The sequence below is a fragment of the Hyperolius riggenbachi genome, chromosome 1 (assembly GCF_040937935.1).
Source record: "Hyperolius riggenbachi isolate aHypRig1 chromosome 1, aHypRig1.pri, whole genome shotgun sequence".
In the NCBI taxonomy this organism is placed as follows: Eukaryota; Metazoa; Chordata; class Amphibia; order Anura; family Hyperoliidae; genus Hyperolius; species Hyperolius riggenbachi.
Genome location: NC_090646.1, coordinates 467611323 through 467626927, shown reverse-complemented (window position 1 = coordinate 467626927; position 15605 = coordinate 467611323). Strand labels below are relative to the sequence as shown.

At 43.2% G+C, this 15605-nt stretch overlaps 1 protein-coding gene across 1 annotated transcript in view; it reads left to right on the top strand.

Moving 5' to 3' along the window:
- The window catches only part of MED13L (mediator complex subunit 13L), a 220627-nt gene that overhangs the window by 114946 nt on the left and 90076 nt on the right, over positions 1-15605 (top strand). Inside the window, exons 3-6 of the mRNA XM_068239868.1 lie at positions 2820-2904; positions 7566-7649; positions 13170-13315; positions 14363-14557. Of these exons, the coding sequence (XP_068095969.1) occupies positions 2820-2904; positions 7566-7649; positions 13170-13315; positions 14363-14557 (510 nt within the window). The remainder of the gene's footprint in view (positions 1-2819; positions 2905-7565; positions 7650-13169; positions 13316-14362; positions 14558-15605) is intronic.

Sequence of the window (15605 nt, the reverse complement as noted above, 5' to 3'; positions counted from 1 at the left end):
GTAATTAATCTTTCAGCTCTGAATCTTACTGACAGGGTTTGGTCTAGTCCATCTCCTCATAGGGGATTCTAAAGGTTTCCTTTATTTTCAAAACCACTGCCTGGAATGTAGTGGCACAATTAAGCTGCCAGAATAATGCGCACACAAGTAGGTATGCTGCCCAGCATCTTTGTATAGGTCCTTACTAGGAAGTGCTTATGAAAAGAATAAAGGTAACTTTGAGAATCCTCAGTGACCTAAGTAAAAATATATTATGGATTTTTATTTTATTAATATCCATTTTAGTCAGATGCTCGTTCATCTTATATTTTTACACGTTTATTTTTTTATAGATAAAAAAAATGCAGTTTTTTTTTCTGGCTGTAGTCCTTTAAAATACTATTATTATTTTTTATTTATATAACGCCAACATATTCCGCAGCGCTTTACAAAGCACAATAAGACGATAAAGGGAACATAGATGCAACCAAAAATGTAGTCTCATGCAGCACAAATATTGCAACAAAAACAGTAAACACTACAAGGAGGACCCTGCCCTTGCGAGCTTACAATCTAAAGGGTAGTGGGTGACACACTAGGTAAGGGGGTGGAGGATGGATGAGGCAGTGACCCTTTGCCTCTGATCACATTGTGAACAGATAAGTAAATAGGGGCTATAGAATGTTATAAGCTTGTCTGAAAAGGTGTGTTTTAAGAGTGCGTTTGAAGATGTCCAGGTTTGGAGCATGACGTACAGGCTGTGGAAGAGAGTTCCAAATGAGGGATGATGCTCGTGTAAAGTCCTGGATGTGAGCATGAGAGGAGGTGCAGTGTTCTCCCCAGAATTTTTTTTGAAAAAATAGCCGGGTCGGCATAATGGGGAAATGCAGGGCCAGGTTAATTCTGCTCACAGCATAGGAGGAGGGATGAGGTGGAAAGCCGATGACAGCTGGGTGCTCACCAAAATTAGCCGGGTGGAGCACCTGACTAAAAGAGCCTGGGGAGAACACTGGAGGTGATCAGCTTAGAGGCCAGGAGAATTTCTTGGGAGGAGCAAAGGTTGTGGGAGGGACAATATCTAAAGATTAGTGAGGAGATGTATGGAGGAGACAACTCGTGAAGGGCTTTGTATGTTAGTCAGGAGTTTAAACTGAATCCTCTGGGTAATGGGTAACCAGTGGAGTGAATGGCACAGTGGGGCTGCATCAGAGGAGCGTGTGGAAAGGTGAATGAGGCGGGTAGCTGGATACCTGGATAAGCATATAAAGTATGTTTGAAAATTATCTACACGAACACATAAAGATGTTATCAGGCAAACTTGTTGCATGCTAGGTATTGGCTATATTGGAATGGATTTGGACATGAATTTAGTTTTTCCCTCCCATCCATTACCAAAATGACTCCGCTGACTTTGAACACATGGCAGCGTAACTGCTCTCATGTGTACTGGCACATTGACATGATGGTGATCTCACACCAGAGCAATGCAAACTAGGTCTAATTTTGTGCTCTGACTTAAAGTAAACCTAAACTAAAAATAAACTTCTGAGGTAATTGTGTTTGAAGATCTGATGTAAAATCAGCATCAGGGCTTATTAACACTGAGTGATTTTTTTTTTTTTTTTTTTTTTTGCGCTAGTGCAATGTTAGTGTGATTGTTCTCACATAAGTGGTTAGCTTTCTATCCAATCGCAAACGTGAGTCTTGCACCATTTTCTGAGCGTTTGCAATTCAATAGAAAGGATAGGGAAATCGCTAAGCGCTTGAAAAAGAGCTCTGATAAGCGATTTCCCGAGCGCTTTCAATGATTAAATACATGGGGCCTGATTCACAAAGCGGAGCTAACTCTTAGCACGGCCGTTTTCTTGCGAATTTTCGCACTAAACAATGTTTTCGCACGCAAACGCGAATTTTCACGCGAAATCGATATCGTTTTCGTGCAAAAATTCGCAATCGCGCGCAATGCGAAAACAGCCCTTCTAAGAGTTAGCACCGCTTTGTGAATCAAGCCCATTGTATTTATTCATTTCCAGGGCAAAGTGTTCACTTCCTGACTGATGTCAGGAAGCGAAAAAAGCATCGGTACACAAAAGCGCTTAGAAAATCTTTTCTAAATGCAACTTGCTCTGAAAGCGCTTTCAAAATCATTCAATAAGTCGCTCAGCGCTTGCGATAATGCTGGCGATTTATAATGTGAACAAGACTTCATGCTGCTGCAAAACAAACAGAAGTAATGACGCTTTGAACTTTTCAGAACTAAAACTTTGTCAGCATTATTTCCTCAGCCAGATAAGTTTTCAACCAATTTACTTTTCAGGACATGCTAAATTTGACTTTCCATTTGACTGCTTCAATTTCTTAAAGGACCACTATCGCGAAAAAAGTAGGCAGTTAAAAAATGTGACAGATGACAGGTTTTGGGCCAGTCTATCTTTTTAAGGGGGATTCTCAGGGCTTTCTTTGTTTTCAACAGCATTTCCTGAACAACAGTTGCAAAATATAACTGACATAATCGTGTGCAAGTGATTAGGGAGGCCGGCTGGTATCTTGCTATTTTGGCAGTTAAACTGCTGTTCAGGAAATGCTGTTGAAAACAAAGAAAGCTCTAAGAATCCCCCTTAAAACGATGGACTGGCCCAAAACCTGTCATCTGTCAAATTTTTTTAACTGCCTACTTTTTTCGCGATAGTGGTCTTTTAATTAACATTACTAGTTTTAACACACACTGTACCGGAAAACAGAAAGGGACACTATTGTGAAAAGTGTTTTTAACTAATTATTTGTAGGATAAGGCTGAAAGACATAAATTATAATGGCTTGTAATGTTTTTCTTTTTGCAGTGCAGGAAGAGGGTCTGTGGGAAAATGGGCTTTCCTATGAGTGTCGAACACTACTCTTCAAGGCCATTCACAATCTTCTGGAAAGGTATGGTGTTTACACACATTGAGATGATCAGAAGATTACCCATGGCAACCATTCAGTATCAGAATGCATGATGCTGAATAAAAAACATATTAATCAGAGTGACTTTGTAAGCATGGCAAAGTTGAAATACACTTTAATTAATGTTGTGTAGGACTTTGTTAGGTTACTGTATGTACCAACATATTGCATTAACCACCCTGGCGTTCTATTTCCTCAGGATTTCCGTGCAAAAAGTGGTTCAATGAATTTTCAACCAATTTTTTTTTTGTAGTAAATTTTTTCATATATATTGAATTCAATTCAGGTTATTGTATCGAATTTAATTTAAAAAAAAGTGTTTGCTGCAAGATGTTGATGATGCTGTGTGACCCTGGTGCCATCAATACCGATTGACGGGAGACATGTGATCGCCGAGGGAGAAGTAAAATCCGCCAAGGGACATGGAAGAAGGAAGGCACTGGGGAAGCTATCAGAGGTACGTGACGAGGGATCAGCATGCCAATGGTGAGTATAAGACCCAGATGTATAGCCAGATGTATTAGCCAGATGTGCACCAAGTATAGTCAGCCAGATGTATTAGCCAGGAATATGTAGCCAGATGTTTTGCTAGGTGTATAGTGAGCCAGATGTTTGCCAGGTGTATTGTGAGCCAGATGTGCAGCCAGGTCTAGGGAGTCAGATGTATAGGGAGCCAGGTTTGCGGGTGCCTCTTCCCCCCCCCCCCCCCCATATTGCACCCGATCCCCATATTCCCCCTGACTGTGGCCGGGTGTCCCTTCTGTGGGGGGGGGGGGATGTCCCCCTTCTGTTCAGCCTGGTTGGGGACTCCTGTGTGTGTAGGGGGGAGATTCCCCTTCTATGTGGGCTGGTGGTGGCCTGCGGGGATCCTCCTTCTGGGTGGGGGGGGGGGGTGGGTGTCCCCTTCCATGGGGGCCGGTCGGGGACTCCCCCTTCTATGGGGGGGGGGGGTCCCCTTCTATGGGGGCTGTGGGTGGCCTCTCCTTCCTCTTCCCCCATCCCTCCCTCCCGATTTTAATCCCCCCCCCCCCCCAGTCAGAAGCCATGATCTACTCACCTGAGCGCTTTCGCCTGCGGCGGAAGCGGCGCACTTCCTCCTCCATTGCGAAGTCTCGTGTTCTCTGTAATTACAGTTACGAGGCTTGGTGACGTCAGCGTAACTGTAACGACAGAGGCCGGGACTTCACCGATGGAGGAGGAGGGTGTCCATCGCGGCCAGCGCAGGAGAAAGCTTTCAGGTTAGTAGATCAGGGCTTCTGACTGGCGGGGGGGATGGGGATGGGGGGGTGCACTGGGGATAGGGAGGGAAGAGGGAGAGGCCACCCACAGCCCCCGTAGAAGGGGACACCCCCCCATAGAAGGGGGAGTCCCCGACCAGCCCCCATAGAAGGGGGACACCCCCCTCCCCGCACAGAGGGAGGATGCCCGCAGGCCACCACCAGCCCGCATAGAAGTGGAATCTCCCCCCTACACACACAGAGACACCCGGCCACCCGCCCGCAGAGGAAGGGGAATCTCGCATGCAGCCAGCACAGTCTCTGCCCCACTGGCTGCACAGGGATTCCCCAGGGTGGCTGGATGCTAGTTCTGCACGCTGGGGGTAGCACAGATCGCTAACCACAGCGTGCTAACAGGCATCCAGCCATCGTGGGGAATCCCTCTGATCGGTAAAAAGTGCAGCGGGTGGTGCAGAGAAACAGGAAATCTCCCTGGCGGCATGGATGAGCTCAGCTCGTCATTACTGCTTTTTGCATGTTTTTCCTGGACGAACTCAGCTCGTCAATACCGCCAGGGTGGTTAATCTTGGCATGCTTTAGATGTATGGCAGTATCACAGATTGTTGCACAATGACAAGACAGTGACCGATATCCCTGTGTGACGTTATCGCCGGGGCATTCCATGTGTGAAGCTATGTTTAAACTTAAGACTTTCCTCGGCCGAAGCAATTGTTCCGATTGTTGTGGTATAAAAATCTAAAGTGTGTACCTATGTCCTTCCTGTGACCTCAACAGGTATTTGCAGGGGCAGATTCTCTTGTACGATATCATTACCTCAAATTTCAACCATTATCCTCCCACCTCAGCACTAAGGGCCTGCTTCCACTAGACGCGTTGCTATGTGGAAACCGCTCCACAATGCAAGGATACTGCAACCAATTTATGTCGATGGAGTTATTTCCACTGACGCAAATTTACCTGCGCGATGCGACGCGGGGGAAATTATGGATAGCATGCTGCAGTTGTCCGCAGCACGCATCCAATCCCCATAGCCACCGACGGGATGCCGCATCCGGTTGTATGGAAGACAGCTGGAAGTACTTGCGAAGGGATGCAAGGCTTCGCATCCTAAATGCCAGTGGAACCTGGCCCTTACTGACCATTATGCGCACTGATGTTTCATGATATGCTGTATTCATTAGAAATCAAAGCTCATGCTCTGGTAGCTAAAGTGGAAGCTGTACCTCTTTATGTACTGAGTAGCATAGCTTAGTAATGATCATTGCGCCATATATTTCTAAAAACAGCTACAATGATCAACCATATCATTAAAATTATACTATACTAGCGGACCCGCGGGTAGCATACACCGCATAAGAGGGTAGCGGGCAGGAAGGGGGTATTGGGCACAGCGGCGGGGAGGGGGGGTCAGACCCCCCCCCCCCCCCCCCCCCCCCCTCCCTCACCTGGGTCCCTCATCTGCGCTCCCCCTCAAGCTTAAGCTCAGCAGCAGCCGCTGCTATTATTAAGAGGCAGCGGTCGGGGATGACTTACCTCTTCCGCGTTCCAGCGTGCATTCCACTGTCATCACTTCCTGCAATGCAGTGGGCGGCATTGCAGGAAGTGACGACAGTGGAATGCACGCTGGAACGCGGAAGAGGCGAGTCATCCACGCCCACTGCCTCTTACTAATAGTGGCGGCTGCTCCTGAACTTAAGCTAGAGGGGGAGCGGATATGGGGGACCCAATTGGGGGGGGGGGGGTCCAACCCCCCTCCCCACCTCTGTACCCAATACCCCCTTCCTGCCCGCTACCCCCTCCAGCTTGGCGGCAAGTCTAGGGGGCAGGGCTCTACTTCTTCTTCTTGCTTGGACTGGCCCCTTCTTCTTACTTGGACCGGCCCTGGGGGCAGGGCGCTACTTCTTCTTCTTTTTGCTTGGAGGTTGAGGCACGTAGCCTATTATGTATATAGATAGTGTAGGTCCCCCTTGTACTCCCAAAACAGCTACCTTATCGAAGCATGGGCTCCACAAGAATTTAGGTGTTCAGTGCTATCTGTCACTAGACAATAGACGTGGCAGATCCTGTATTTTGCAAGGTGGCTCCTCCATGTATTGCACATTTTTTTTCCCTACCACATCCCACAGAGGCTCCATCAGATTATTAGGAGAATTTGTATGACTAATAATTCTGGCTTGCTTGCAAATTTTATGGAAATTGTATAAAGCTTATAATTGGGCCAATCAAATTCATTTCCTACTAAACTTGATCCATTTTTAAGCTTATACAGTTTGCACCAAATTTTCATGCAGGTGGGAACTATTACGATCTCAATGACTATTTCTAACTTGTTTCTCCATTGCAGGCGCTTTGCGTGGTGAATGGTTGTGAACATAAGCACTATGACTTTTCTGCAGTCACAGAGCTCCAAACACAGCAAGCTGTAATGCACTGTTTTCTAATATCTTGTGGTCATGGTTACTGTTAGCCTTTTCAACAGTTTGTACTACACTATCTCTTCTTTAGGATTGGCCCATACGGTTAACCCTGTGCATCTCCGAGTCTTGGGTGCTGATTTACCAGTTGCCCTTCCTTGGGCTTTTGGCAGATACTAACACTGATATTGGGAGCACTCCAGAAGACAGGCTAGACAAAGCCCTCTAGCAATCACAATTTGGCCCTTATTAGAGTTATTCAGCATTTGACACTTGGCTTTTTATCCTAGCTTCCAACAACTCCTCTTCAAGAACTGTGACTGTTCACCTGCTGTCTAATATATCCCACCCTTTGACAGATGCCATTGTAACCTGACAATCCATGTTATTCAATTCATCTGTCAGTGATTTTGCTTTTGTTCCAATGAAAAGGGGGTTGAGCATAACAGACATGAAATCACTAACTGTTGTGCACAATTCCCCAATATCTTCATAACTGGCTGTACCTTAGGGTTCTTTCACACCAGAGCCCTTTTTGTGCTTATCAACGCAAAGGCAGTTCTTTGCGTTAACCAAGGTAAAATGAAAGTCCATAGACTTTCATTTTACCTTTCACACCCGACGCTGCGTTGCAGTGCGTTACGGTTCGACGCACCCGGGAGTGTCGATCTGCCGGTAGCCGGAGTTTTCCGTCGGGTTCAATTAATAGCTACCACCACTGATTATTGCGTCACACCGCAGATTCCCAAGGATACGCCGCAGGGCATATAAATGGCTCCTGCACGCGTTGATAGATGTGAAAGAGGCCTTCTAGTATACTGACGTTAGTTAGCTCAACTTCATGCCTTGGTGTAGTCTCTAGCATATAGTAAATGTATATTTGTCAAAACAAATTCTGATTTTGAGAGCAGGTTCACTTAGATACAGTTTTGTTATTGGTTTGATAAATAACACTCAAGATGTGAATTGAAATCTCTTTAATCCTCCCTAGATGTTTGCTGGATAAAAACTTTGTGCGAATTGGAAAATGGTTTGTGAAGCCTTGTGAAAGGGAGGAAAAACACCTGTCCAAAAGGTAAAACTACAGGCTCCAGTGATATTCTTTCCTGAATATTTGTGTTGGTTTGAACATGGGTCTTTAGTCAATATATGTTGCTCTTGTCCTAATTCTCCGCAAAGTCTATAAATATATTGCAGGCAGTTGTGATTCTCAATGTGGGCTTATAGTCTTTGTTAATATATAAATATAAATATATATATATATTTTTGCATTCAGGTGATAACCTCCTGTTCTACTCTCAGCTGTAATGCCTGGTACGCACCATGCAATTTTTCTGGCAAATCAACGGGAAATTTACCATCCGATGATTTTCAGCATGTTTGATCTGCTTCTGATCGAGAAAGGGATCAAATTTTTCTCAGATGATATACCTTTCTCGATCTGTAGAAGATTGGACATACTGGATATTAGCGAACGATTGGAAATTTCCCTTCGATCTGATGGGAACATTGCATGGTGTGTAGCAGGCATAAGGACCAGAGCTAGAGGTGGACCACAGTTTCATCCCGACTATGGCCTAGGACTCTGCTCCACCAAGGCCGGAGTGCAGTCTGTGCATCACTGATTTTTCTTTTACAGAAATTTGAAAAACCCTGGCTGCTCATTGTTTACATGCAGTTCCTCTTTACTACAGTAGTGTTCTATCTGTACATCTGCTGTACATGCACCTTGTTAGACAGGTTAGGCATTAAATGCTTGCTGCATTTCATGGTATGCAGCCTCTTCCTGCAAACCCTAACTGCTGCTAATGACTGTAATAACTATTGTTCTTATTATACAGTACATCTTCCTATAAACTTACATCTTTGTAGAGCTTCAGAATACATCAGACAATTTATGTTCCTAACTGTTCTTTTAAATATCTTAAAATCTCCCCCAGATCATAGTTATAGGCTATAGGCAATCTAGTTTTGGGAGAATGTGTGGTGATTTTTGTGTTGTAACCAACCCCATGTCAAATACCAACACGTGTGAGGTTTCAAACATTGCCATTCAGCTGCATAAAATTGGAGCCGCAAGGTGTTTGGTGGCTGGCAGGAGGCTGAACTTGTCTGATGCACCACACTGTTCAGCCTTCCATGTGAATGAGGCCATGCATTAACAAGTAAGGCCTTACAAGCCTGCACTGTGCTTCACTAATTTTTTGTTAGGATAGCAGCAGTATTTAATGTTAAGTGATCAATAGGTTTCTGTTTTAATAAACAACAAATAAACCAGTGCTTCAGATGATAGGAGAAAGAAGTGACACAGCCAACAATAATATGTCCCTGTAGGACACTGTACACAAATCTCCAAGCAACTTGTGGTGCTGTCCTCAGTCACCACAGTGCTCCACAGGGAGTGTACCTAAAGGCTCATACACACATCAGACTATAGTCTTTGGAAAATGAAAGATCACAGACCAATCCTTTTTTTTTTTGTAAATTCTTTATTTAGCAGTTTTAAACATTTAACAGATAAAGGAGACAGTACAACATGGCAGGACATCAAATATAGCAACCAGGAAAAAGATCTACAGACACAGGTCATGTATGGAAATAGGTTTGAGATAGATAATTTACAGCAAGCCAGCGCTGTAGCTGATAGGAAATACAATGAGCCTGACAGGTTTCATATCTACAGGGCGAAGAGATAAACATCTTGAAAAAGGAAGCAACCTATTAGATGTGGAGCCACATAATCTTCGTAGGCTAGAAGGTGTCTGGGAGCCCATAGGGATCACACATCCCAGGACACCTGTTTATACTGTGGAATGATAGGACTCACATTTAACATGCCCAAACTCTAGCGGAGATATGGGGATACACTGTTTCAGAATAAAGGTGCTTCAAAAGGTCTGAACCTAGTTGGTCAAAGGCGTACATAAAGGAAGAGGATATATGAAATACAAAATAAAAATAAAACACTGAGAGGCTAAAACTGAAGAAAGAAAAGGAAGAAAAGAGAAGAAAAGAGAAGAATCCTGTCACATGGCGGAACACTCCCCCCCTAAATAACACAAGTAAATGCTAATGTAGTTGAGGCTCATATGAGACAATGTAAGGGGCACGGAAGAGGTAAGTATTAATTAAAGTGATCACGGATGGGAGGCAGACAGCAGATCCTTATATTTATCAGACTCTAAAAACTCATGCCAAGGCATCCAGGTATGGGAGCACTGTTCGGTGGTATTGTGAATTGAAGCCGTAAGAGATTCCATTTCACATATATATTTGAGCTCTGCTATCCATTCTAAGATTGAGGGAGGATTAATATCTTTCCAATGTTTTGCTATAGAGATTCTTGCTGCTTGTAGTAAGTGTTTTGTTAGGGACTTTTTTACTTTTTTGATTGGCTTATGTGTGTGGTATAAAAGATAGAAGGCAGGATCCGCCACCGGGTCAGCACCCGTGAGCTCCCTAATGATCACAGACCAATCTTACCACCCTTCATGTAGTATGAGAGCCATACCTACGCAGTCTATTCTATGGAGCTGAAATCCCCATCAGAAAAAAATCTTTGCAAGATGCTGCACACACAGATGCTGTACAGACACAAAAGATCAGTATCTGCAAAAGATCCGTTCCTGCCAAAGATCCATTCCTGCAAATTGCATTCATAGTCTATAAGATCTGCAGTGTAGACAGGTCACATAAAAAACAAAACGCACCTTTTTTTTTTTTTTTACACACGAGGTTAATAAAAAAACAAAAAAAAAAACAAAACACACAAAGCAAAAAAAAAAACTTAGATAGCAGGTTCGTATAGCAAATGGACACTTCTGGGAAGCTCTGATACTTGTGAGATATGCAGCCGGATGCAACAGGCGCTGATCAGGCCTTGTAACTTGGGTCTCGTCCATGCTTATGAGAGAGCTTTAAAGGGGAACTGAAGTAAGAGGTATACGGAGGCTGCCATATTTATTTCCTTTTCATCAATACCAGTTGCCTGGCAGCCCTGCTGGTCTATTTCTCTGCAGTAGTATCTGAATAACACCAGAAACAAGCATGCAGCTAGTCTTGTCAGATCTGACTTTAAAGTCTGAAACACCTGATCTGCTGCATGCTTGTTCAGGGGCTATGGCTAATAGTATTAGAGGCAGAGGATCAGCAGGGCTGCCAGGTAACTGATATTGCTTAAAAGGAAATAAACATGGCAGCCTCTGTATTCCTCTCCACTTCAGTTCCCCTTTAACCACTTCACAACTGAGGGGTTTTACCCCTTCAGCATCTGAGCAATTTTCACCTTTCAGCGCTCCTTACATTCATTTGTCTATAACTTTATCATTACTTATCGCAATGAAATAACCTATCTTGTTTTTTGCGCCACCAATTAGGCTTTCTTTAGGTGGTACATTATGCCAATAATTTTATTCTAAATGTGTTTTAATGGGAAAATAGGAAAACCTTTGAAAAAAATCATTATTTTTCAGTTTTCGGCCATTATAATTTTTAAATAATGCATGCTACTGTAATTAAAATCCATGTAACTTATTTGCCCATTGGTCCCGGTTATTACACCATTTAAATTGTCCCTATCACAATGTATGGCGCCGATATTTTATTTGGAAATAAAGGTGATTTTTTTTTTTATTTGCATCCATTACTATTTACAAGCCCATAATTTATAAAGTAACAGTGTTATACCCTGTTGATATAAATATTTAAAGAGTTCAGTCCCTAAGGTAACTATTTTTTTATTGTATTTTTTTTTTAATTACAAAAAAAAAAAAAAAAGGTAACAATTGGGGAGTGTGGGAGTTGATGAGTTAATTTACAATGTAGAATAATGTATTTGTATATGAAAAATGTTTTTGGGTGTACTTTACTTTTTGGCCACAGTATATTTTTGAGAATGCGTCTTGTAAGCGTTCAGGGAGGCTGGGAAACTGTTTTTTTTTCTTCTTCACAATGATCGTTGCTGGGGGGCAGAGATCAACGAACGGGAATGGTTTTTCCCGTTCGTCGATCTCCGGGCGAGTGGCCGGCGGCGTGCACAAGCACGGGCTGCGGCGGGAGGTGCGTAAATTTTACTTACCTGGGGCTTCTGCCAGCCCTCTGCAGCCGACCTGTTCCCACGCAGCCACTCGCCGATCCTTTGGTCCCACACCACAGCTCACATTCACTTTGCACAGTTCGGGGGAAGTGCGCCTGTGCGGTCCTAGCCGTGTGCACATCCTCGTTCCCGTAGCCGGACGCAGACACAGTAGAGATTTTTTCATACTTTGTTGGCGCAGGGCACTCCAGGCTACAGGAATGTGTACTAGGATATGCGTGGCCAGGGCACAATGGAGGTAGACTTAGAAGTTGACCTCCATTACGGGAAAAAAGTGAGCCGCGGCGGGGTAACCAAGGATTGGTCCAGGACTGTGAAGGACACAGGACGGCTGCAGAGGGCTGGCAGAAGCCCCAGGTAAGTGAAACGTATTTTTTAATCAGTTTTTAGTTCCACTTTAACTTGTGTCCCATTAATCACTCCCTAAGGTCTTACTGGAGTCCCCCCTTTCTAGAAACATCATATCATATTATGGGTATTTTGATGCAGTTGTTGAATGCATATGCTGTGATCACAGGTCCACAAAAAGGATGTTTGTTTTGGTGTGTGTGCTGCTCGTGTGCAATGCTAACTTTGTGTGTGGCATCATACTTTTTCAGTCAAACCTCCAATTCCTTCCCTCTTTTCTTCGGTCATCCAATTGGTACAGAAATAGGAATATACGATAGTCTCGTTTTGCAGTCTATTTTGTGTGTGTCGGTGCAAAAGCATGTGTTTTCATCCTCGGTGTTGTAATTATGCACAGACTGACATGGAGACATTAGCTGTTGCTATGGCAACTTGGTTTAAGTCGACAAGTTCCTGGCATGATGTCATTAGGACAGCATCCCCCTCCCATCTATCTCCCTGCATGCAGAGAGTGATTCTGATTATTCCAGCCAATCTAACCCCCAACTACAGTATGTCTGTTCATGTGCCCTTGCTGGAATAGCAATATCTCCCTGGGGCTGCATAAAGCACCTTTGAGTACATGTAACAAGACGAGCCCAGTTTTGTCATTAGGCCATTTAAGCTGCACATCATTTCAGATGTGTTATATAGAGGGAGATTTCATAATTCCATTGTAGTTTAAATCCCTTTAATATCCAGAATGCATAGGTGAGAACAAACAAGACATTTTTATATCTGAATAATGCTCAATGTGTGACAACCTCCCTGTTCTCTATTCAGTATGCATAAGGCTTGTCGAATACAGTACCAGAAAAACAGCTGTCACAGTGATTTGTTTCTTCATTACATGTGTATGCGGTGCTTTACATAGATATAGCTTTCCTTTCATGTTTTACTGTGCAGTATGTCTGACTGTTGAGGAATGTGTCATTGTTTCCCCAGCATTGGTCTCCTCTCGTGCTTTTCATGTCTTCCCACACTTCAGGTGATTATTATAGGAGAGTGCTGAGCATAAACATTAGAGGAACTTAAGAGAGAGGAGGCAAGGTCAGGTACTGAGGTGTAGTGCATTGATAAGTAACCAAGGGCTTTGTGTCTTTTTGTGCTCAGTGAGAACCTTTCCTGCTCCTTTACCTTCTTCCTTCATGGGGAAAGCAGTGTTTGCACAAGTGTGGAAATTGCTCAACACCAGCCAGTTTATCTCATCAACCAACATCATCTCCATCTGGCTCAGACTTCCCACACACCATGCCAAGGTGAGCGCATAAAGGTTTTGTCACTCCTAGGATCGTTATGTAAAGTCATTTATTAGTCATGCATTTTGCCCTGGTAAAAAATGACACTATTGTTAGGTTGGAAAGGGTTACTTGATTAAGACTAATATTTCTAACTGCAACCATTTGCAACTTCTTTCTTTTAAAAATGAGCGTCCATAAACATTTTAATCCTCACTAGAGATGCTTGATGAAATACTAATAATTCTAACTGATTTGCATCTTGGAATTGAGCCAATCACAATAGAGAGGAAGTTGGTTTTATTTAATTAAAGATGCATACAATTTACATGCAAGCCAGATGTATTGGCATCTCATTGACGATCACTACTCTTCACTGTCTCTAGTGGTTCCAGTATGCTCTTGTGGATAGAGAACTCTGAAGATTATACCTTTTTAAAACTATTTCACCTGTCTTTACTTATTCCTATTTGTATATTCAAATACAGCTATTCCAGAAGATGCTGACTAATGCTAGATAAATGTCCTATTTTGTAACAGTTATTTGATTATTTCAGCTGTGCAAAATAGAGTAAGGGCTTGTTTCCACTAGGGGCAATTCACTGCGTTTCATGGTATGCAAATTCGGACAGGAAATCGGAGCCTATTGAAATCAATAGGCTGCTGTCTGACTCTAATTCGAGATCTGACCTCACTGTGGTTTAGTTTTGATACAATTTTCAGCTGGCTGGATTAGGAGAAGGGAATTTCTTACTGGGTAAGAAACAGCAACAGCACGTTCAGTAAACACTTCTCTTACAAGATCTAGTACTGGATTAATTATAGGGTTCCTTTAAGTAGATTGGAAACAAGCAGATAAAAGCAATAACTGATATAACTAGTGAAGTGATGTATTATATATTGTATCCTGGAGTTCTCAGGAAGAAAGCTTTCCTAAATTTTTTCTGATTATGATGTCTCTCCACTTTGTGTTATAGCAGCTTTTCGTACATAAAACTGATTTAGGAACAAATGCACTATAGATGTAAAGCAAATTAATTTACTCATGATATGCCCTGTCTTCATCAGTGATCCTGAGCCCATATGGGTTGAGTGGTTCTCTAACTGGCCATGCGTACAAAACATCTGACCCCACCACCCGCAAGCTCCTGGAAGAATGGCGACCATTTTATCCAACGGTGCTGTCTGCCAGGAAGGAGAAACAGGAAGACCAGGAAATGCTTTACGATGATGATTTCCCTGCAGCAGTAGAAGTAATAGTGGGTAAGAAGCGGTTTCCTCAAACCCAGCCAATGTCACACAAATTATACAATAATTTTGCTTTAAAACCCACATTCAGGGTTTATATGCATTTAATAGCACATTATTTTAAAGTCAGTGGGAATCGATATACAAAAAAAATCAGCCAGATACTTAGCTAAGGAGAGAGAAGGCTCTGGGTCCTACAGAGCCTTCGGACTCCTCTCTACCCGTTCCAGTACTGGCTCCCCCGTAGCAGTATTTGACCAATTTGGTGCAATACTACTCTCTTTGCCACCAAAGAAGGCTTCAGAAGTCTTTGTGAGGCCGTGTCCTCTTAAAGTCTTGCCGCTCCACACTACACGCATGAGCACCCCTCTCTCGCACGTGCGCAGTATGGAGCTGCCTGTCTTCAGGAGGACTCTGCTCCCAATGACTTCCAAGGTCCCTTGTGGCGGGGGATTCAAACGGGTGAAGCCATCGCTTAGTGGAGGGGACTGGGAGAGGAGCGGGAAGGCTGTATAGGACGCAGAGCCTTCCCTCTCCTTAGGTAAGTATCTGGCTAATTTTTTTTTTTTTTTTTTTTTTATGGATTCCCATTGACTTCAAAATTGCTAAACTTATTATTTTTTTTTTTTTTAAATAAAATGTTTGTAGGCAAGTAATCTCAAGTTCCCAACAAACGCCACTTTCCAAGTCAGACAAAAGGAAGGCTTGTCTATGTTACAAAAGGGGAATTATTTCAGTCTGGCTGGAAGTGGGCAAGGAAGCAAAAGGTAACTGAGGAAATGAGAATCTGTGAATTGGTACACCAAATAGTTTCCTTATTTTTCTCTTTTGTTAAGTTTTCATAAAACTTTTATGCTTAATAAATTTAGAATTCTCTATTAAATGCACATAAAAGCACTGTCCTAGTACCAGGAGTAGCTATCTTGTGGTGCTGGTGCTGTAATAGAATCAATAAGGTTTATTGGCTCTGTGCCAGGTGGGGTATAGAGAATAGCTGAACAACCAGCCAAATAATATCTGCTCACCTAATGTGTTCATAGTGTAAGGGGGGTTAGTTTTATTG